Below are 23,896 nucleotides of genomic sequence, written 5' to 3' on the forward strand. Positions count from 1 at the left end.
CTGTACTCTCTTGTGCATTGTATAACATTATAAAAATAAGAATCCATGTCTACCATACAAATCAATAGCTTTAATAGGTGGAAATTCTTATAAGTGGAATTAATTTCATTTGGTATAAAAGTGCAATGGGAATAAATCTTCTTATTCCATTGTATGTTTGCCCTAAGGCAAGTTGCTAGCCTATAGAGAATGTTGGAACAGAATTGTCCCCATTCCTACCCAAAACAAACTCAACTTCATGATATATCAAATATAGATGTATCCTTTCCCACTCCTAAACCCCAACTAAAATACTTAAGTAGCCAAATTAAAATGTTAGATGGCCTGTTATTGCCAAAATTTATCACATAACTATTCAACCCTCCACTTAGCTTTGACTGTATAGACAAGGAATACAAATCTTAGGGTGGGGGCTAAAATATTCTAGATGAGACACAAGGCGAAAAGGTGAGAATTATTGGAAGACAACTTCATGTCTCCAGAAGTTTCAGAAATAATTATAAAGACCATCAGTAATCAAAGGGGCATTCCAATACTTGTCCTGCACATAGTAAATGCTCAGTAAAAGTTTATAAATTTTTTAAATAAATAAAACCTGAGGTTTTATTTCTTTAGTTATGTTGAGACACAATAGAAATGTGATACATTTATATAACTGTGCAGGATTAGGCCAGGTTTGCTACTACAACTCAAGGCAAAGAATCCAACCATTTTCTACTCATTTGGGGCAGCAATAACAGCAGAGTCAAGTAATTTACTAATCGAAATGAACTGGAAAAAAGAGAGTAGGTTGGTTTGTTCCAAATAGACATTAAATTGAATTCTTACCAATCTCTTCTTTATATTCAATCATCTGCTTTTCCCAGGTTGTTATTTGGAGAGTAATTGTTTTAAGGGATGGCTGGGTTGGTCTTCCATGGACTAGTTATCAATCTTTATTTGGAGAGACCACAACATTCACAGGTTGCTTGCCTTGCCCATGGCTGACCCTATCTTTCTTGAGTAAATGTCCATACTCTCCTTATAAATACGCCTGTGTTCCTAAACCATTTATCCAGTGATGACTGGATTTTATGAGGTATTTTGTAGGGTACCTTTCATTTCATTGGTATTGGTATTATAAACAATGATTATTATGTTAGCAATGGTGCTTATATAATGATGATTTCAATTTCAGTTTACTGTGTATTTAATGTCTCAAATGCCTTTCAAATAACAATTTTACTTTGTAAAACACCACCTTTTATCTGTGTACAACTGTAACACAAATGAGAAGAAATTAAAACTTAATGCAATCTATATCTATTACTACTACTGCCAACACCACTACTACTACTGTTAGTAAAAAACTATATCTTAGATATAAGACAACATACCAAAACACAAGGCCTTAACTTTGACAGCTTTTGTTGTTTTTCTATCTTGGATTAGCTCATAATGCTTAAGTATATAAGGTAATGATTAAATGGAGTATATAATGATCGCAATACAATGAGTGAAGGGCAAATCATATCTTTTTCATAGAAAAATATGTATCAGAAGTTGTTCACATGTTTAAAATTTTCTGTTTCAAATGAAATATTGGGAATATTGGTTTTGCACTCAATTGTTTACCCAGATATGCTCGAAGAAGAGATGTCTTAATGGAAAAAGCATGATTGATGCATAAATGGAAACTTTCCTCCAAGAAGAGATCCGGAAAGGTTATGGCGAGCCACAGTTACTGAAGCGTATTACATATTTCTGTGCTCTTCGCTTTCTTAACCTGTGAGTTGTGACCTGATTTTTTTCTTTTTTATTCAAGGTCATCACTAAACTTACAGAAAACCAAGAAGAAAATAATACAAAGGAGGGATAGACAAAGAAGAGTTTAGATGCATATTTTAAAATACCAGATTGGTCTAAAATAACTTACGATGAAAGGGTCACTTAAGAAGGGCACTGCTTAAAATTTAAGCAGGCAAGTAATGGAAAGCGACAGACCTCAAACAATTTAAGTCTTTCACAGTTGAGTGAATTCACAGTGACAGCAAGATGAGGATGTGCTAACTTACCTCTGCAGGACCTTGGCTACTGCTTCATAGGCTCTCCCCAGGCTGAGATCATCATCCTGGTCTGTAGAGATTTTACTGTAAGTGTTAAGGACCTATCAGGAAGAGAAATACATATTGAACATACAGCGCGGCCAGTACACTGATGTTTCATTTCATAACAAAGAAGATTAAAATTAATAGTTATTTTAATGTCTCTATAAAAAATTTTGGTTTATTAAAAATTCATGTTGGTTTGGTTTATTTTTATCCATAGGATAACTTGTTTCATGGCAATCTCTTTAAGCCATGAGGGTGAGGTCTTACATTTGTAAAAAAAATTCTTTCCTTGCACAACCCCAAATCTTCCAATTTATCTAACTTAGGTGTGAATAAATAATTGAATGGTTTACATTATTTTAAAATATGGGACTGTTATCTAAGGTAATATAAGATAGATTATAATATTCTACTATGGTAGCTTAAACATCACTTTTCTTTCTATAAATAGCTGTTTGGAAAGCATGAATTTAGGTGCTAGGCAATTTCTAAATCTATCATTTTATTAGATGCATATCTCACAGTTTGTACATGTATACGGTATACACTAAAATATTTCTTACAAATGTACTTCATTACCAACAATCTCTTCAATAATCAAAAGATTATGGCTGCCACAGCCAAACATATGATCTTAATTTAATTTAATACCGACATCATCTGTATGGTATAATTTTCCCTTTTCCTTTTTTTCTCTCCTTTCAGTGGGCAGAAGGAGAAAAATACATAAACCCAAATCCTCATTTTTTCTTTTTCCTTTATTGTTACTTGACCCAACCTATTACACACATGAGGACACAGGAAATCTCCAAAGACCTCTATGGAAATCCTTTTTGCACATTTTCTAAGAAAGAATTAGCGAAAGTCATTTGGTGACATTTGAGAGAGAGATTCCGTATGAGAGGGATGTAAGTATACCTTGTGTGCTACTGCCTGAATTAGAAAGCGCACGAGGTCTAAGTATTAGAAGCAGGGTCGATATTTTGGCTTTCCTTTCTAAAGTTAATATTTGGGAAATAATTTCAATGAGGCTATTGTGATACCTCATAAAATTTGGGTTTTATGTGGTTTGCAAGAAACTGCTTGACACAATGCTCATGTTAAAATTTATGGATATATGTTGACCCAGGGTTTTAATTCCTGATAAATCTGCCAAGTTCAAAATTTTGTTTCTTGTTTTCTTGTACTTTAAAAAATTAATTTATTTTAAATTGACAAATAATAACATATACATCACTTCACCAACTTAACCATTTTTTGTGGTGAGAATATTAAAAATTTATGCTTTTAGCAATTTTGAAATATATAATACATTATTTTAACCTTGATTCTTATTTTTGAGCCCTTAATAAGCCTTGTATAAACCTGAGACTATTCTTTTCACTCTGTCTTGCATAATGGACAACACTTCATTTTAATCTGATATGACTTGACATAGACCTTTCTGAGTTAAGGGGCAGAACCTCTGAATGTTGTGAATTTGTAAAAGACTTTTTTGAATCCAAATATCAAGATGTTTAGCAAGAGACTTTCTAGTGTCTTTTTTTGGTCCATATATTTTTATATGACATTCTAGAATATTAAAGTAAAGATTAAATATTATTCAATTTTTGTGCCCAAATAGTTCACTTGTTTGTTCAGCAAATACTGTTACCGAGTCCCAGGTGCTATGTTAGGCCACAGGAAATCTTACGTAGATGAGAATACGCTTGCAACCCTGAAGGCATTTATAGCCCAGTGGTCCAGACTTTGGACTGACGCAACTGTGTAAATTGGCAATGACTGGAGACAGGGCTTACACTGTGCTTATGCTGCACCATTCTCCCATGTCCCTGGCCCCATGGGCCCTGAAGCATATGGTAACATCCAGAGGTGCCCAGTTTTATCTGAGAGGTGTGACTCTTTAGCCCATGGATAGCAGGGTAGGTGCCCTAGAAACTACAGGAGGAGCTGCTCTATGTCAAAGACAGAGGCTCTGCTCTTCAGGAATGTAAGCTGTAGTAGGAGGGAAGGGTACAGGAGGTGAAATCATAAGGAGACTGCCTATAATGCAAAAGCCAGCAGACGGTGAATTGTGCAGTTCAAATGAAGAAAGTAGGAAGGTCCTCATTAAAATAAAAAAAAAAATGAGTGGAAAAATAGCATAAGATTATGAATTCTGTAAAAGACAAAGATGTTTTATACTGATTTATGATAAGCTACCTAACCTGCTTTTTAAAGTAGGTGAAGTATAATCTACAAATTATTAGTAATAAACATTGATCAACTTGAATCATTAGACAAATAGTGAAACTTTTTTTTTTTTTTTTTTTTTTTTTACAAAGAATACTTCAAATACGAAAATACAGTGTGGGTACCCTAGGCATCCACTGAACTTCATTGACTATCCCTGTGTGTATGCAATGTGTTAGAAACAAATCCAAGGTCTGGATGGTTAAATCTATCACTGCAAAGCAAAGATAGGCAAGACTAAAGAACCCCCAGGTGCAAAATATTTTTATGAATTGAAAACATGTATCTTTAAAGTTTATGGGCAACTTAATCAACCTTTGTCTGAAGTCAGGGGAAAACATTGATTTTGTATGCTACTATGTAAATTTCAGTGGACACCAAACTGTACATGACAATACGATTACTAAAGTTGGAAAAGTCAGGTCATATACCTAATAAATATTGAGTGCTACATGGTCACTTGATCCAATTGCTCCAATAATTTCAAAAAACATTTACAAATAAAACCCAAGTTCCTAAAATGAAATAATTGCTATTGGTCACCCAAAAACAAAACTAGTAGAATATTTAGCATAAAAAATGAGAGTATGCTAAAAATAATGCTGGAGATATGCTACAAATTTTTTAAAGAATTGTTTGCTGTAAAATCAGCTGTTCCCTAGGGGAACATTGGATTTAAGACAAAGATTGTCAGCTGTCAAAAATAGTAATAGACTATCTATCTATCTCTCTGAAAGGAAGTAGCAAAGTATGCTTGGTTCTTTAAGAGGATTAAGAATTAAAAATTTATAGGAATAAATTTTGGGCCTGAGCTTTAGCAACTTTAAGAAGACACATAGGAAGATGTTATTAGATCTAACAGTATTGAGTACTTAATTGTTTTCTTTCCTTTCCATGCTTTAGGCTTCTAGCTGAGGGTACCTTAAACAGAAGAAAATGAACTGCAGTTGGCCTTTGAACAGCACAGGTTTTAACTGCACAGATCCACTTATAGGTGGATTGAAAATACAGTATTTGCAGGACTGGAAACCTGTGTATAGGGAGAGCTGACTTTTTGTATTAATATAAACTGGTTCTGCAGGGCCGATTGCTTGCTGGACTTGAGCACCTTCGAATATTTCATGGGTGGTCCTGGGACCAATCCCCCACTTGTACAGAGGGACAACTGTATGTGGTATTGATCTCCTTCCTGCCTTCTTCTATTTTCCCATTTCTTACCCCACTGCAATTCCTCTCTTATATGCCCTTTATTTTAGATTACATTAAAACAGAAAAAATTCTGTCAACTAAGGCCATTATGGCCCTACTTGTACAATCGAACTTAATTTAGACCACTGTGATGACTACCACTTCAGACCTACCTTTCCCACATTAGATGGAACTGTCTCCCCTCCTCCTTTGCCCAGCTAGCCCTTATAAGAAAACACAGTCTTGGTTCATTTGTTTAAAAAATTTTTTAAAGATAATTGTAGAGTTACATGTAGTTGTAGGAAATGATACAGAAAGATCCCATGTATCCTTCATCCAGTTTTTCCCAATGACGACTTCTTGCATAATTATAGCACAATATCACAACCAGGGGATTGACATTGATAAAATCCACTGGCCTTATAAGTACCATATGCTAACCAAATCAGTTCTAGTATTTGATAGTACAGTAGGGAAATTCTAGTTAATAATAATTTCAATATAGCTCAGTATATTTCAATATAGCTAAAAGAGAAGAATTATAAAGTTCCCAACACAAAGAAAAAAATGTTTGGGGTGATGGATATCACAGTTACTCTGAGTTGATCATTACACATTGTTTACAGGTATCAAAATATCACATCTACTCCCCTAAATATGTACAACTATTACATAGCAATAAAAATTAAAGAAATAATCCACAAATCCTTTTTCAGATTTCACCAGTTTTACATACATTCGTGTGTGTGTGATTTAAGTTTTATGCTTTTTATCACATGAACATAGTCAGGTAACCACCACTATCAAGGCACAGAAAAATTCCATCATTATAAGAATCCCTCGTGACACTTTCTCCCAGTTCATCTTTTTGTTGACTGTTTGGAAGAGTAAGAATCAAATGATAAAGGAAAATATTTTTTTCCTCTTTTCCTTGGGTAAATGGTCTTTCTTGAAAAAAATTCTGAAATAACTTGGCACCTGTCTTCTACCCTTTCAGTATACCTCCCTCAGCTTGGGTGTTTGTAATTCCCAAAGTCAATTTCCTCAGCTAAGTGATAGAAGAAACGTAGTTGATTAAACTAATTCATACTTAGATGTGAATGACTGAAGGATCACTAACTCTGCCAGAGGAAGCTGCAGTTTCAAAAAGAAAATATTTGTTAGCCCCCATCCATTTCTTCTGGGTGGTGTTTTACACAGTTTAACAAAGGGCAATGAAAGAATTCAGACAGGGTGTGGTGGGATAATTTGGGGGCAAAGGTTATTTAAAAAGGTTCATTTTGAAATCCTACCTTTGATGTGATCTCTTAAGCAGGTACTGGTTTTTACTTTTTTTGTCCTTTTCTTTTTTTTTTTTTGGTCTACTTCTGTATCTTCAGGCTTCCTAGAAGCTCCTAGAATGCTTTTCCACAACGTCCCTTAGCATGGAAGAGATGGCAGAAGGGAGGTGGGAATGCAGAGCAGCAGATGTGATTCTTGAAAAGGTAACTGCACGCTGTTTTCATTCCCTATTGCTATCATTTTCTTCACAATGCCCAACCTTAGGAACCAATGTATTATGCAAAGAACTCTTCTAGTACATTCCATTACATGTGACTGATAGATATAAAATGATATCCCTGCTCTTAGGGCCCTTACCATCTAAGGGAGTAAGACTTATAGACATGGAAATTATATAGTGCTGTAAGTCTGTGTAAAGGGCTAAAAATTTAGTCCAAAGACATTAACTCATTACACAAATATTGAATGTTTTTTATGGGCAAAGCCTTGTTCTAGGCACTAGGGATACAGCAACCAATATTACGAAATCCCTGGCCTTGTATGGCCTGCATTGTATCTGGACAATGGGGAGATGATTTGTAATGAAATAAATAACCCAGTAAATTTCAGATAGTTGTAAGGACTGTGAAAAAAACACAATCCGGAAAGGCTTTATATGAGAAGAGAAACTCAGTCATTTCAGATGAATAATAGGAATTGGGTCAGTAGTGAAAGGAGCAGTTTGACCAAAAGTTTGGAGATGAGAATCAATGATATAATAAGGAAAAAAAAAAAAAAAAACTTTACCAGGACACAGAGACACAACAATGTCCAACAGAAAATTTACTTTAAAGTTCATTTAAAAAATTTTTTGTCTAGTAATGTGGACTAAATAATCACAGTTTTAATTGATAATATTAAGGAACAAACTTTCATCCCTCTTTTCTACATGCATATGAAAGTAATCCTTTGCAGGGCTTTTTTTTTTTTTTTTTTTAATTCAAAGTTTTTGTCTTTCTACTTTCAAGGCAGCCCAATGTGTTTGGTTAAATATGCCACGATCGAAATGGTGCAGTTGGCTGCTTCATTTCCCATTATTCCAAGTTTTCAAAATTTTCTGCAGAGTTGTTCCCATGTCTAAAGAAAGGACAGGAAATATTTTTCTTTCTTCCTCTGACATAGCATTGAGTATGCACAGCTCAAACTAACACTACCAGCGACACGAAGTTTAGACGGGCCTCTGTGCTCTGGCTGGTGACCCTAACTACTATTGTTTCTGTGAGAAAATAACCCAGAGAAACCACCAGATAAAATACATTCTAAAATATAGCCTATTTGAGATGGAAATTTTGTAATGTTGCAAAAATTTCAATGAACGCTAATCCTTTTTTTCCTTCACATTATTTTCTCTAAATACATTCCTCCCTCCAATTGCTACACCCTCCCCACTGCCCTTTCTTCTCCAGTTAATTCAGCATTTGAATCGGGAAGGACTCCTACTCAGAGGGCACAGACCAGGCTTCGGAGGGGCCCTATGGTGTAATTAATCAAATCTCCCTCTGGGTGTTCAAATTTTCTCCAAACATCATGGGCTTTTGAGTCTGGCAGGACTACAACTGAGCTGAGTGACGTGTGTCAAGTGACTTAATCTCTCTGAACTTGTTTCCTTGTATATAAATGGAGATGAACAAAGCACACCTTAAGGAGTGGTATAAGGTTCCAAAAACATGAAATATTTAAAAGTACTTACTATGGATTTGAAAGAAGCAATGGCTTAGTTTTCTCCAGTACTTATCTAACCTAGTGTTTCCCAAATGGGGGTTACTTTGCCCCTGTCAGATGATATTTGGCAATGTCTGGATACATTTCAGGTTGTCATAGTTTGTCATGGGGGTGCTACTAACATCTAGTGCTACTAACATCTAGTGAAGGCCAGAGATGCTGCTAAACACACTGTAATGCACACCATAGCCCCCTATAATAAAGAATCATCCAGCCCAAAATGTGAATATTGCCACCGTTGAGAAGCCCTGATCTAGCCTTCGCTTGAACAATTTTCATGATTGGAAACTATTCCCTTGGGAGGCTAGCCACTCAATCATTGGAGAGTTACCTGAGAAAACCATTGGTTCAGTTGAGGCAAAACCCGTACCTCCCACCTGCTATCCAAGGCTGTGCTTTGTGAGACAACGAGATAAGTCCAACCCTCTTCATGTGACAGTCCTTCCAATATTGAAAGGTGGCTGTTTTCCCTCCCCTAAACCCCCAAATTTACAGAGAGTCATGCAGGATGTCATGAAATAAATGAGAATGAAACCTCTTCAGTTTAACCACATTTTAGTGCTTTATTTCTAGTTTTGTCTACAAGTCTAAAAGCACTAGAAGAGTTTAAACAAAACCACCTAGTCCAAAACTTATCTGTAAAACCATAAAGGACATTCAACAGATTTGTCTGTAAACAAGAAGTTATGGGTCCATTGCCCAGGGTGCATTTTTTACCTCTTTCTTCCTTGCCCACAATAAAAAGGCAGCATAACTGACATTTTGTTATACATCCCTTACACAAACCCCAAATTGTGCCATTTTATAACAAAAGTTTAGCACTGCTCTCAATGCAGTGCATTACCTTTGAGGAAAAAAGAGCAATGATACAGATTTATACATGTGCAATAAGACATACAGAAATAAAAAAATCAAGTTTGCCATCTTGAGCTTGAAATCATTGTCAAATCTTATTGGAAATACATTTATTCTGATTTCTGGCAATCTAACCCCCTTTAGCCGTTTCACAGTTGGTGAGCAGAGAGGGTGTTTCTGCCTCATTTACAGTGTCTGAACAAGATTCAGACAATCAACTGCAACATTAGTCAAAGAAATCAGTGGCTAATGATTTCTGACAAGCACTGCAGTAACAGGCTGAGGACCAGACTGGGCAGCAACAGCATTCAGGGGTACTTTACTGGAGCCAGTAATAGGCACCGGTGGAAGATGAGAAACATGAAGGCAAACAGAGCTAGTCTCATGTCACGCAAAGGGCTTTACACATTTATGAAAAGGCATAGTATCTGACATGCAATAAATACAGCAATTCTTTTTGACACATATCTTATCTTGAATGGACACTGAGGACAATCAGGTGTGCAGCTTTGTAAACAAACAAAAGTAGTTAAATCTTTTGCATTCTGCAGAAACTATATTCTTCAGATGAGAATAGTCTGGCTTTACTATGATTAATATTAAGCATTTGGAGTACTCTTTCTCCCTGAAATCCATTACTTGTCATTTAGAGTATCTGCCATACCTTGACTGCTTACATTGCCCAGCACCTAAAGTGGAGGCTGTCTGGTGTAGGCAGGAAGACTGAGTATTACAAGGCATGAGTTCTAGCTTCTCTTCTGCTTGAGCCTGTTGTGTGACTTTGGGCAAGTTACTTGGTTACCTTGTGCTTCAGTTTACAAATCTGCAGGATGATGGGGTTGGATCAAATGGTCTATAATTCTCTCTTCCAAAAGTATGACTTGGATTTTAGGGCTCTATATTGATATATTTAATAATTTAACATATGCCCTAACTGTTTTCAATAATTTATCTTTGGCTTCAAAATCCCCAACCAATTTAGTTTATGTTTCTTGAAACCTTTTTTTTTAAGAAACAAAGAGATGAATCATTTCATTCAATTTACATTTTATTTTCATATTGTTCCTCATTTGATAAGTCTTGCATTGCTCTTAAAGAACTGCTTTTTAAAATGTCCCTACATTGGGATAGATCATAGTAAGGAAAGCTGAATTTACAATGCACTTTGGTTAATATTAAATGGCAATTAAATGCAATGATCAGTGCTCTACCAAAATAGCAAATTTTTGTTTTACACTCAGAAATTTTTAAGAATTTGATGAAAATTCAAGGTTGCTCTTAAATTCCATAGTCTGAATTAGTATTGTTAATTAACCTTTCACATGCTAGGAGTTTACATTGTATTTTCAAAAGCTATCAGGATAGAAATGTATCAGAAAATTTCCAAGAATCTTCTCTCACCTAAAACTCTCTCTCTACACATCCAATATATAGATGACTCTTAAACCTCAAAATAATGAGACAGCATTTCACATACACATAGAAATAAAAGTTTTTCTCAATAGTAAATTAGTGCCATGTTACTCAAAACTGCCATTTCCTCAATTGGTCATTATAGTTTTGTACTATGTTAGCAAGAGACATATTCATGAAGAATATTTATTCTAATTCTTAATTGTTATCATACTATAAATCAGAAAGCATGGATATATTTATCCTGTACAGTTCAATCATAGGGTGTGTTATAGTTACAGTTCCTTGAAAAGAAAGATTTCCTAGCTCTTATCCTTCTGCTAAAGAAAGCCATTGAAGATTTTGTTTTACATTTTGCTAGGAAGTCCTTGACCAAAGGGGCAGTCATTGTATAGGCAGTCCAGCAATCTACGAGGTGGTCTGCTGCAAAAGGTTTTATTCAATGGAAGATTATAGTGGTCAGTCAGTTCAATCATGTCCTCTTAGGAAATTCAGACCAACTGAGCAGTTAGTAATGGCAGAGGTGAGAGTGTGCTCCAACACAAAGGAACACCAAGAGACTAACCGAGTCATGTCAATAGATTGAATCACCTCATGGTTGCTGCTGAGGGGCTGACGAGAAAACTCAGCCCCTCATCCTCCAGGGGTTTTCTAGCTCCCAAGAATCTTTTGGTCTTTGTGAGGCCCAGTTGTCTGCTATCCCTGGGGTTCATAGGATTAGGTTTTCTCTCATGGCCACAGGAATCTTGACAATCAACTTCCCTAACTGAGGTAATCCGAGTGAATCTCTTTCTTGAACCTGAAGAACAAAACTGAGAAGTACTGAGAGATGAAATGTTTCTCTAGAGCTAAAGTCATAGGTAAATAACTTCAAGCCTTTTACCTTCCATGTTTATCAGTAAAAAATAATATAGGTTGATTCTTTCCATGGCAAGAGAAATAGGCCAGTAGGCACAGTTTACATATAATGATCAGCGATTTCCTTGTCAGAAAAGATGTGAGGGGGAAAAAGTTCTTTTGTGTATTTTTTTAACTAAGAAATTCTCAAACTCCACTTGATTATGTTTCTGTGAGGATAAAAAGTGAGTGAGACAAATAACTCTGTTATATCTATGGTAACATTACCAGTAATATCAGTTCTCTTTTCTCTGTTATTTACGGAAATTAAGGCAGAATCAGATGGAGTGCCAGTCACATCTAATTTGACCAGACATGCATTGTCACTCACTTGGCTAATGCAGAAATGTCAATATATGTAACTGGCTGCAACGTGCAGGACTCTAGGAACCTTACTCCAGCTGTTCACTGCCAGGAATGAACTCGGCTCTCTCTGCCTCCAGGCCCTTGGTATCTGCAGGTCCCTCTGCCTGTGTTGTTTTTTCTCATTTCACTCCCAATTCTTCTACTCTTCTAGTAGTTGTACACACACACACCCCACTTCTTTGAATGCCTCCATCTGTCTAGAAGTCCAATGAGATACCCATTGTGCCACAGAGCCAGGTCACACCACTTCTTCATGCTATTCTAGCACTTACCATATCGTCACACTTATGTACTTATTATCTGTCTCTCTCCAGTTAGATCACAAGTGTCCTGAGGACAGGACCATATCTGTTTTGGTCTCCATTGTACCCCTAGCTCCTAGTCTTATGTTAACTTTGAATATTGTTGAATGAATAGGGTAGAGCCCAGAAGGTCCTCCTAGTGAAGTGCCCACAACAGAAACGTTAATGTGGACATAAGGAGCTGTTGTATGTATTGACTTTTGCACCCCATCTCACCCAGTAAATGAAAAATATGACACGTTATGATGAATGGAAACTATGTGAAAATTTTCAGTTAACAGTCAATCCTGGAGAGTTTCAGTGTCAAGAAACTTACACATGCTGTAACTGAAGTATGCAGTAACTAAAGAATGAACCAGATTCATAGAGGAGGACTTAAATGAAACTTCAAAATGATACAAGACCCCCCTATCTGAAGGTATGTTTGTTGTGTCTAGTCATGCTCTCCAATAAATAAACATTTTCCCCGTTAAAAGCCCAAGTGGCCATTATGCTAAGTGAGGACAGGTGGATCAGAGACTGGACTACACTAGAATAGTCATGGTGTCTTGTGGAAGGGTTCTTCCTGTCTGTGGAGGGAATACAAAACATATTTTCTCTTCTTTATAGTCTAAAATAATGAGAGACAAATACAGCTTCCATCTTTGTAGGTAACAGCACGAGGCAGAGAGGTAATCTGTGAGAAGTGACTAGCACAGTGACAAACAACGTCCCTCAACTTCCCCCAGTGGCCACTTAACCTTCTTCCGTTTGGCCACCTGGAAGAAGATGGGTTCTGTCTCCTCAGGAAAGGACCAGGGAGCATTCTATATTCGTGAGTGACTATCTAGAAGGTTTTCATGAACACCAATGCTATGAAAATTGCTCTACTTCTGCATGAACTGATTAGCATTTGGAGATTTGTCTCTCCCCTGGTGGCAAAGCTATCATCTATTTACAATCCCTCTTACTAGATTTCTTTCTCATTTGAGGTGGGATTCAATAAACTTTCATTTTGGTTCTCCTTTCTCAAAAATCCGTGAAAGCCTTGAAAAACGTTTTGAGCATAGCTTCTGTGTACGATTGGCTATCCCTTGCACCTCAGGCCGTTATTCTGGTAGACTCGGTAAACCCTAATTTAGATCCACGATGTAATGCTTTCAGATCAGGCTGTGCGAACACGTTTCTTTAAAATAAAACATGGTAGGAAAGTCTTCCCTGAATGCTTTCACACAGAAGGAGCTTTGTCTATTACCCTTTCATGGTGATAGAAGAGACAAGAAAACAATTTATGAGTCATTTCCATTCTGACAGAAGCGACAATGACTAGAAATGTAATGCCTGCCAAGAGCTTTTATCAAGTGGGTTATAACAACTAGTAATAAGTGTAAATAATAAATGTCTGGGATCTTAGGGGAAACAGTGGCAACACGGAATGATTTTTGGTACTTCTGATGGGGCTCCGCGACTCTTGGAATTCCCTGGCTTCCCAGTAGAGTTCTGGCCTGACAATAAACAACAGTTTAGTACTTTATCTAATCCCAGCCAGGAGGTGAGTTCAACAGCAAGCTTTTGCAGATGTTCACATCCAATAATCTATCCATAATTGATGAAACAGGGAGGTCAGATGTAATGGCTGCTACTATTCCAGCAACAAATAAATGGTTATTGACAAAACAAGCCAGTGTGGCGCAGGGCGCTGAGCAGTGACAGGCAGGAGATGGCACTGAGGCGCAGGCAGGGAGGACTCCACGGCTCTGCATCTTGAGAATTTTTCAGCGAGCCGTGCAGCAGAAGGGCCACGCTGACACATAAGCAGATGGAGAGGACTTGTAAAGGAAAAGGGAGGTTGCTAAAGTCCAAAGAAAGATGTAGACAGGCCGCTTAGGTGGAGAAGAAAATGCAGAGCCAGCCATGGACAAGGCTGGGGAACCGGGTAAGTACAAATGCATCGACAGTTCAGAAATGCCTTTGAATGCTTGCACTGCGATCTGGATGTCTGAGTTGCTTTTCTCATGCAGCGTGTCTTCACTCATATACCTGGCTGCCAAGCCGTGCAGCCTGGGCGACTCCAACACCAAAGCGAATGCATTGGATGTGCTGATGCCCAAACCCTCCCTCCAGCAGAGGCACATTCATTGATACCGAGTTTAACACTGTGGACTGTGAATACCTTGTTTCCCCCTAATGTATTTAAAAAAAAAATCTGTCAAAATCACTTGTGCAATTTTCAGAATATTTCCAGATAAACCAAAGACACGAAATTGTGAAGCTGGGAAATTTCTCAAGACTGCAACTAACCTTGAAATACATGCTGCTTAGAACTAAATTTACTGTAAAGGAATGTGAGTGGAGGCAAAGTTTTCTTTAATAATAAAAAACAAACACTGCACTTTATTTACCTCAACCTATGCAAAGAGTATAATAAGGCATTACTTGAGTATACTTTTATTGGCTGAATAAAATTCAAGATATTTAAACATAAATAAGCAGCTGAAATCCTACACTTCCATTTCAATGCTAAAAAATAATGTTTTTACACAGTTTACTGTGTAATATTATAAGATGAAGAATGGTAGAATGAAATGGTAGTTATTATTGCTATAGGTAGTCATAAAGAGGCTTGGGACAGCAAAATTTTAAATATTAATATTCCTAAAATCACTTAAATCAATTTAACACTCTTTAGTGGTTTATTTAGATGTGTGATTTATTTTATTCTTTGCAACCAATGCCTTTGATCAGCTCTGAAATAACAGATGAGCAGAAAATAAAATGGCAAAACAAATTGCTGCTAGCATTCTTATAGTAAGCTTTAGGTTTTACAGCATAAACTGGAAAATTGCCATTATATTTAGCACCTTCAAATTACTTATCAATACTTAGACATTGAGGATTATAGAGCCCAGAAGGAACAGTAGAGCGCGTACCACTATACAGTGATAGCTTGCCAGTTGCCCTGCTCCTTAGCACTACCATCCTCCGGGGCCTCCCGTTTGGTAATTTAGGCCTGCCCCAGTCCCTGGGACTATTCCTATTCCTGGTTTTCCATGGCAGAAGCTTGGCATCATAACAGTTTGCCATGAATCGTGTCCTGATTTCAATCTTTGTTAACGTGACTGGGCTTTTGCCCTGTCCCCTGAGACCAAGCCCCCAACATGCATCCCAGCCCATGGAGCTGCGTTGTAGGCTTGTTGTTCTTGCTTGACTCCCTGTCCTGGTGCCTGGCGAGGTCCCTCCCTATCTTGCTGCCCTCGATATGCCTGAGTCAGAAGTCCCACCTATGAGCCCCAGGCCCTGTGGCTTGGTGCTTGCCACTTGCCAGTGGTAGTCACTACCATTTATTGAGCAAAGACTACATGTATAGAAGGTTTAATATTCATGGTGCATTTAACCTTCACAGAGCCCTGAGATAAATATTAATATTCCCATTGGCCAAATCAGAGAAAAATTGCAGAGAGGTTGAGCGCCTTGCTCTAGGATACACAGTGAAGTGGTGAAGAAGAAAGGGCTTGAACTGGGTCTATTAGACTTCGAAGCCTGTGTTCTTAAGCATATGTCGTGCCTGTGTCTGGATCACCCTTAGCATGATTGTGCTCTGACCTTGACCTTCACTTACAGCTCACTGCCTCCTGCCCCAGCTGCCAGAAGCCATTCTCCACGCACATACGAAACATCCACTGCAGCCCAGTGTCTGACGTTTTGGATGTCAGCTCCATGCTTGCCTGGTCCCAGCTTTGCCGATTAGCAGCTGCTATCTTTTCATCACACAGCTTAATGATAATAGGTAATAATAGCCAGTACTAACTGAGTATTTTTATGTTACTATTTCACTAAGAAAAAGAAAATGCCTTGCTTGAATATAGCCTCCAAGGCCATCTATGGTCTTCCTCCTTCTCTCTCCTCTTCTCCGGCCTCACTGGCCCCAAGGCCCCCAAGGTGCACTGCCACTGCAGGGCTATTGTGCTGGCCATTACCTCTGGCTGGAATGTACTTCCCTCAGGTGCCTGCGTGGCTCATTCTCTCAGCTGCTTCCAGTCTTTCCTCAAAGGTCAACCTCTCAACCAGGCCTTCCCTGACCATCTATTCACAACTCCCTCCACCCCACCACTTGCCTTGGCACTCCCAAATCATTCCTTTGTTGTATTTTTTTTTCTATAGTGCTTGTCACTGTGTACCCTACTCTATAATTTGCTTGTTTATTATGTTTAATCATCATTGTCTATTTTTCCCCAATGAGATGGAAGTTCAAGGAGGACATAGATCTTTGTCTGTTTTGCTATTGCTGTATCCGAAGTGCCTAAAACAGGGCTTGGCAATAGGTGCTCCAAAACTATTTGCTGGATGGATAAGTCACAGGCTGTGGTTAAGACTACACATATTAACCAACTTAATCTTCTCAACACCCCATGAGTAGGCACTGTTATTATTATTGTCTCTTTTTAAAGGTGAGGAGACTGAGGCACATTGAGATGAAGCCATTGAGCCAAGGCCATACAACCAGTAAGTGGTGAAGACAGGATTTGAACCCAGGCCATCTGATTTCAGAGACAGCACTTTCATCTGGCCTCTCTCTCACTTCACTGTCAATATGCTGCCTGACAATGCCACCATGTAGGATGGGCTCCAAGTTCTGGATCTTTTGGTACAATCTGTCCCATTGTCAACTGACCAAGATTATAACAGTGGTATCATGCAACCATGTCATTAAGAGACTTGTCCAAGGCCAAAGAGCTTGGTGACAAAAACACAACCAGAACCCAGGATGTGTGACCCACAATTTGGTGATCTTTCTGGTACTTTCAAAACCGATTTTGAAGACTGTAATGATTGCCTGGATAGTACTTTTCCATTCCCACCATAATCTATTATGATAAACAATTAAAAAGTAATTTTGGCTTTGAAAACGTGTGATGAATATTAATGTTTATTTACATAATATTTTAAAAGGAAAATATTTATTTTTTAATATCTATGCTATGATAAACATATAAAACATAGGTAATAAACACTCACTCTGCTGTAAGCTAATATAAGTTCATAGGGAAAATGAATATGTTTAATTAAATTTAGGAAAAATGTATAGTTAAATCATGTGCAGTATAATAATAAGGACCAATAAACCATTATCTCTTTACTATTCCATTGGAATTTTCATCAACATGCTATATTAATAAATACCATTTTCATTGTACAAAGCAGGGGGTGCTTAGAGACTTGCCTGTGATCTGTTAAGTCAATGGTGGCAGCAAGAATAGCATAATCCTTGCATTAACCAAGCAAATCATACTTTTACTATTCTGTAATATTCACTAGCATTTATTGAGGAAGTACCATATGCCAGACACAGTTCTTAGTGCTTTCTATATATTAACTCATTCAATCTTCACAACCACATTATAAATTAGGTACTAGTGCAATCTTCATGCTGCAGGTAAGGAAACCAAGGCATAAAAGAAGTTAAATAACTCACGCAAGGTCACAGGATTAGAAACGGCAGGACCAGGATTTGGAGTTAGGCACTGTGACTCCAGGGACCAAGGTCTTAACCAATCTCTTATCATACTGTGATAATGGCTGAGATGGCAACAGAGAAAATTGAAATCTACAGGAAGGACCCCATCCTCTTCTCCTATTTCATTTTACCCAAAATTATAAACATTCTCCCCTACCAGATTTTTCAACTGAAAAGCTAACAGTGAGCACTTTTCATATGCTCTTTCCCTTTCATTTACTGAGAGTTGCTTGTAGACAGCAAATTTGCATCAGGAGCAAGAAGAGACTGAGGATTGTAGGAATAATATTTAACATGTTGAATATGCTGCTTTTGGAAAAAACTACTTTTTTTCTTTTTACAAGTGTATTAACTCCAGAACTGTACATATTTCACTGTCAGAAAAATATCTGGAGAAAACAAGGCAAATTCAGCTAAGCAGTTGAGTCATAACAAATGAAGAATCCATGGTATCCCAGTATCTCTGATGATAGAGGGCAAGAGGGAGATGGAAATGAGTAATGGGAAGTGAGAATTCCTGACATCTTTTTCTCTGGAGAAGACACAAAGCAGTGTGTCACTCCCAGCCCAATGGCACTTGCATCTTCTACTTCTTCTATCCTCTTGCGCTCTTCCCCAAACTCTGTGCCCATTCCCAACTAGTCCAGCAGCAGAGAGGTGATTTATTTTTTAAACTTCAAGTGTTATTCAATAATAATTTCTACTGGACAAGAATAACAAAATGTTATTTATGTCAATAGGGTAGTTCATTAAGCAGAACAGATGAGACTGTTGTTAAAAATTTATGTGGGAGATTTTGTGATGAGACTCAACAAATGAGTTTAAAATCATCTTACTGACAACTCCGCCAGTTGCAACAGCATTAGCAGTTAGTGGCATGGACTTCAGTCCAGCTCTGCATTTGCTCTCTTTGTGACCGTGGGCAGGTTATTTAATCTAAGACTCTACCTTCTTCTTTTCAAATAGTCTCTCTCCCAACATCTGAACTCAGAACAGCCCCCTTTCCCTCAATGTTCCCCCTCCAGAGTGGCTGGGATGCATTTTTCCCCCTCCCAGGTCTTTACTTTTGCTGCTTCCTCTCCACCGAGGGGACAGCTACCATTCCTCTTACAAGGTTCAATTCAAATGCCATCCCCTCAACCTCCACATGGAATAAAGCTTCCCTGTTGCTTCTCTAGCTCTTAGTCCTTATCACAAGGATGGTGTAAGTATATGTCACACGTGTCTATTTCTCCATGCAGTCTTGCAGGACAAGAAGAATCTACCTGAGCAAAAAGAAATTGCCCAGACCTCTTATTCAACAACGTGCACCAAACTGAAGTTTACAGCAAATAACAGCCCATCATCAACATATTACAGTTACTATTAATACTATTCTTGTTCATATAAACTTTGGAGAAAATTACTAAGGTATCAAAAGGTACAGGGCTATATTTTCCTCCCTATTTTATTGTTTTGCTTTATAATTTATATGAATATCTTTTCACTTCATGAATTCATCTTTAAATTCTTTTACTACTTGTTAGGCATTTAATAATTTTCTTTAATGTTTTGGGTTGAGATGAGCTGCTGAAATGGCTAATAGCTATGATCAATTCTACACTGAAGATTTTTACTATGAACAGTCTATATAAAACCTATTGAAAACATTACTTAAAACCTTTAAATTTTAATGGAATGAAAAGAAATAATAGTTTACTTTCTAAATAGTTTTTTAATTATAAAATCAATATGCTGTTAATTGTAGAAAATGTTGGGAGACTACAGATCCCTTTTTTTGCCCCCCCCAAAATAGAAAATTAAAGTCATTCATTGTTTCAACATCCTCAGATAACCACCAAAAATAATTTAGCACTTCTAGTATTTTCATATGCTATTTATGCGCTATATGTGTGCATATGTGTAAGTAGGGTCATAATGTACACTGTTTTGTAACCTGATTTTTTTGCTTTACATATTAATAATACTTTTATTATAAAATATTTATTTATTATGTAATTTTTATTGGCTGCATTGTATTTCAGCACAGGATACTCAACAAATTGATTTAATCATTTTGGAATTGTTTTACATTGACTTTTTTCTGGATTTTTCACCATTATAAACAGGGCTTATAGCAATACATACAAAGGTTGTAGCTAAATCTCTGAATCTATTAATAATTATTATGTGAACAATATTATAGCTAAATACTTGTATACACTAATAATTATTATTTGGAATTTCATAAATTCCAACCTGAGTAACTCTTGAGTCAAAAGATGTGCAAAATTGTAAACCACCCTAAAACAAAACAAAGCTACAATTTATTGAATGCTTATTAAGTGCTAGGCACATTACTTCTTTATCTTATTTAATTGTCATAGCAACTTTATCATCCCCATTTTACACGTACAGAAAAGGAAGCCTAGAAGTCAAGTACTTTGCACTCTGTCAGTGCCCCTGTCATCAGCTCTGCAGCCAAGTGCTGCTTGTGCCAGCATCTGGGATGTTCTGTCTGATGGCTGGGCTCGTGGTAAACCGGAATTCCAGAGAATTTTAGTGTCCCTGGAAGGAACTCTCAACCAACAAATGATGGGAATTGGTGGATAAATACACCAGTTCCCTTATCTCCCCACTGGGAAAGCTGATTTGTTCCTCCACTGTTTTCCAGAGTGTCCCAGCAGGACTGTGCACCATTGGCCCATGTGGTAACTGGCTTGGCAACACACCTTTGGTTGGTGTCCTTCTTTTACCTGACTCCTCTGCTGGTAGAATTCCTCCCAAACAAACCACTTGTACTCAAATCCCCATCTTAAAGTCTAAACCAAGACATCAAGGTTGTTAGTTCGGCAGTGCAAAAGTGTTCACCTATCATGGCCCATGTTTTTACAGAAACTCAAAAAGTGCTTTGTACGTTTTTATAAAGTGTCTAAAAATGTGCATTTGAGCAAGAACCATGAAACACATTCAGGCTGCAATCAAAAGTATTTTGTGATCATGTTATTTTATGTTATTTATTTTGAAACTCTAGCACATAGAATTGAATTAGTCACACTCCTTAGAGCAGGGTATACATTCATCGTTGCTCTGTGTGTGCCCTCCCAATTGTTTTTAATAAATTTTTCTCCTTCATCCTCCCTTCCCACCTATACTGCCTTTCCTCTCCATAGGCCCTCTCTAATGTGTCCCTGAAGAGTAAATAATCATGGTAATCACACACAGAATTTCACTCACACCATCAGTCTTGGAATGTCTATATCAGCCTACGCTCCTAACTGCAGTTCCCGTCATCTCACATCCTCACCAATCTTTGATACTAGTTGACTCTCTAGTTTTTTGCCTCTAAGTCATGATTTTATGCAAAAGAATATTAAACTTCTCCCTTGAAATGCTCACAAAAGAAACCTGTCATACACATCTATACAATCAATACTTGATCATCCAGGAACCAATTGTCATTTTGTGGATTGGTCGGTTTCTTCATTACCTTCCTTCTCTTTCTCTGACTATGCCCAGCCATCATCATCATCATCACCATCATCAAAAAAAATGAGGATCAATAGTGGACATTTATGGAGAAAATGGCGACTTATTCTTAAAGAAGTCCATTTCATTAGTTATTAAACTTACGTGTTTATTAAGGGAGAAAGTTGAAATGACTGGGTAAAATAGATTTTTTGCAAGTATATGGCTTGAATATTACAAGTATAGTATTAATGCTATTTTTAAACCCTAGTATATGTTATTTTTATTGAACACTAATTATACTGAATAATCTCTAAAGTAAACATTGCTGTTAATTGAAGATCAAGTAATTGCCTACTCTACAGACACATTTGAGAATATTTTGGGTAAGTTTTAAGACGTTCAATTACGTTTTTCTTGCTGAAGTTACTCCGTTCATCTCTTAGAGGAAAAATATATAATTTGGCTAAATTTGTAGTAATGAAGTATGATCCACACACTTATTCGTATATACACATCTAATCTCTGGGTTCTTCCAGGTGTGATGCCTCCTCTTCTTTGGAGGTCTCTAGATCAACGTGTGATAACAGCTGTGTCATTGCCTCTAGGTCTGTCACACAATTAGTCTTGCGATGAACTATGCAGGTTGCTTTATTGCTCCAGAGAACATTTTCATATGCTAGGCCTTGAACTTTAAGGAGTATACATACATTATGTTCCATATGTCACTATTCGCTATAGTTGATTAGAGTGCTCAATTTTCAGATTCTTGAAGCTCATCCTCTTTAGGATGAATATAAAAATTATTATTCTTCACTTTCTCTCACAATGAATACCAGAAATTTTTGCACTGTTTCTGAAAATGTGAGTAACTGCAAACAAACATTGCAGCAGCTTTGTAAAGAGCTACTGTAGCAGAACTTTCTTTTTAATAAATAAGTAAAATAATTATGAAGTTTTGATTCAAGTGGAATCCTAGATCTCAAGGGAATCAAAAGCCAGCTTTCACATTTTAAAAAAATCAATAAATTTTATTACTAGAAAATTAGTGTTTATATTAATTTAGGCTACAAACTTTCTTTCCTCATATAAAACATCATTTCCATGAAAGTCTATGAATTGTGAATTTTTACTTTACGGATTCCTAGTTCAAAAAAATACGTATTTTTATTTTTTCTTAAGCTTGGTGATTTTCTATAATGCTTTTGTCACTTAAATAAGTGCTGTCACTTATGACTAATACTTTAATGTATTCATTTTTTAAAAAGAAGAAAAAAATCCATTTGCTATTTTCCTAAGCTGTAATGTTATAAAGGAAAATAACCATTAGAGAAATTTTTAAAAATTAAATTTTAAAATATTTAAAGAGAGTTAAACTCCCATTGATGAGGAAATAAAAAAAATTCATTCAATTTACTAAGATTCTATTCTGAAATCTTTGCTACAGAAACTTATGTTAAATTATTATTATAAAGTTACCTGTTTCAATGTTTTAGAAAGGTCATAACTTTAAATACAAAGACAACAGTAGCAAAATTGTTAGTAAAACATTTTACCCTTTTCATAATTGTCAAGTTATTAAACCACTTTTTTTATAAACTACTTCAAATGCTGTTTTCCAAGTAAGGCTAACTGTTCAAAAAAGTATTAAGTATACATGATTAAACTATGACTTAAATTATTGCTTAATAATTTTGAGTAATATGATTCCTACTCAGTTTGGAAATAAATTCATTTTAAATCGATTTATTTTTAAAACAATATTACTAGGAAATATTACTGTTTTCTTTATATATGTATATTTTTAAAGCCTTTCTTTTGCTTGTCAGATACTGGGTATTTTGAACATTTCTCTACTTGGCAAAATGTACAAAATGAAAATGAAGTAAGCGCTGTTTGTGTAATGGTGGAAGTGTCAGCTTGTGTGTGCGTGTGTGTCTGTGTGTGTAGGGGGGTGATGCCGAATGGAAAGAGGTCTGAGCGGCAACAATTGGGGGAAATGGGATCTGTAGCAGCTGCTCCTTGTGGATCCCCCAAGAAGGAGACTGCCTGAGGTGGGCCACGGACAAAAGGATAAAGCAGATGAAAACTCTGATGTACAGCAGGAAAATGACTGCTGAGACCCCGAGCTTGCGCCTGAATCGTCTCAAGCTGAAAGGCGAGCCCTCCTTAGCATGCTCCAGAAGCTGGGGATGAACTACACACGACCAGGAGGCAAACTGGCTGCAAGCAGGACTGGCTGCATGTGATGTGTGATGACAACCAGCCCTCCTCGGGGAGGAGGAGGCCGTGATTTTTTTCACTGGCAGCATTTGAGCTCCCCTCAGATACCAAAACCATTAAACCAAAAACAGAAGGATAAATTTTAGGTAAAGGTTTCTAATTGGCAAGTAAAGACAACTTCTATTTAATGGGCAGTGAATAGCTCTGATGTTTTAAAAAAAAAAAAAAAAGAAATAATTCAAATTCCTTTTTAAAAAATGAAATGTCATTTTTTTACTCAAAGAAAAGTTATAAATTAATAATAAAAAGTTTTCTATAAAATGTTGCTCTATCTTATTTCTATTATA

General features: G+C 36.8%; 1 protein-coding gene across 2 annotated transcripts in view; it reads right to left on the reverse strand.

Annotated features, from left to right (window-relative positions):
* The window catches only part of TTC29 (tetratricopeptide repeat domain 29), a 180,697-nt gene that overhangs the window by 75,746 nt on the left and 81,055 nt on the right, over positions 1–23,896 (reverse strand). For both annotated transcript variants that reach the window (XM_069493352.1, XM_069493351.1), the window contains exon 9: positions 2,055–2,146. In XM_069493352.1, coding sequence (XP_069349453.1) covers positions 2,055–2,146 — 92 coding nt within the window. The remainder of the gene's footprint in view (positions 1–2,054; positions 2,147–23,896) is intronic.

Source organism: Eulemur rufifrons, chromosome 18 (genome assembly GCF_041146395.1).
Source record: "Eulemur rufifrons isolate Redbay chromosome 18, OSU_ERuf_1, whole genome shotgun sequence".
Classification (NCBI taxonomy): domain Eukaryota; kingdom Metazoa; phylum Chordata; class Mammalia; order Primates; family Lemuridae; genus Eulemur; species Eulemur rufifrons.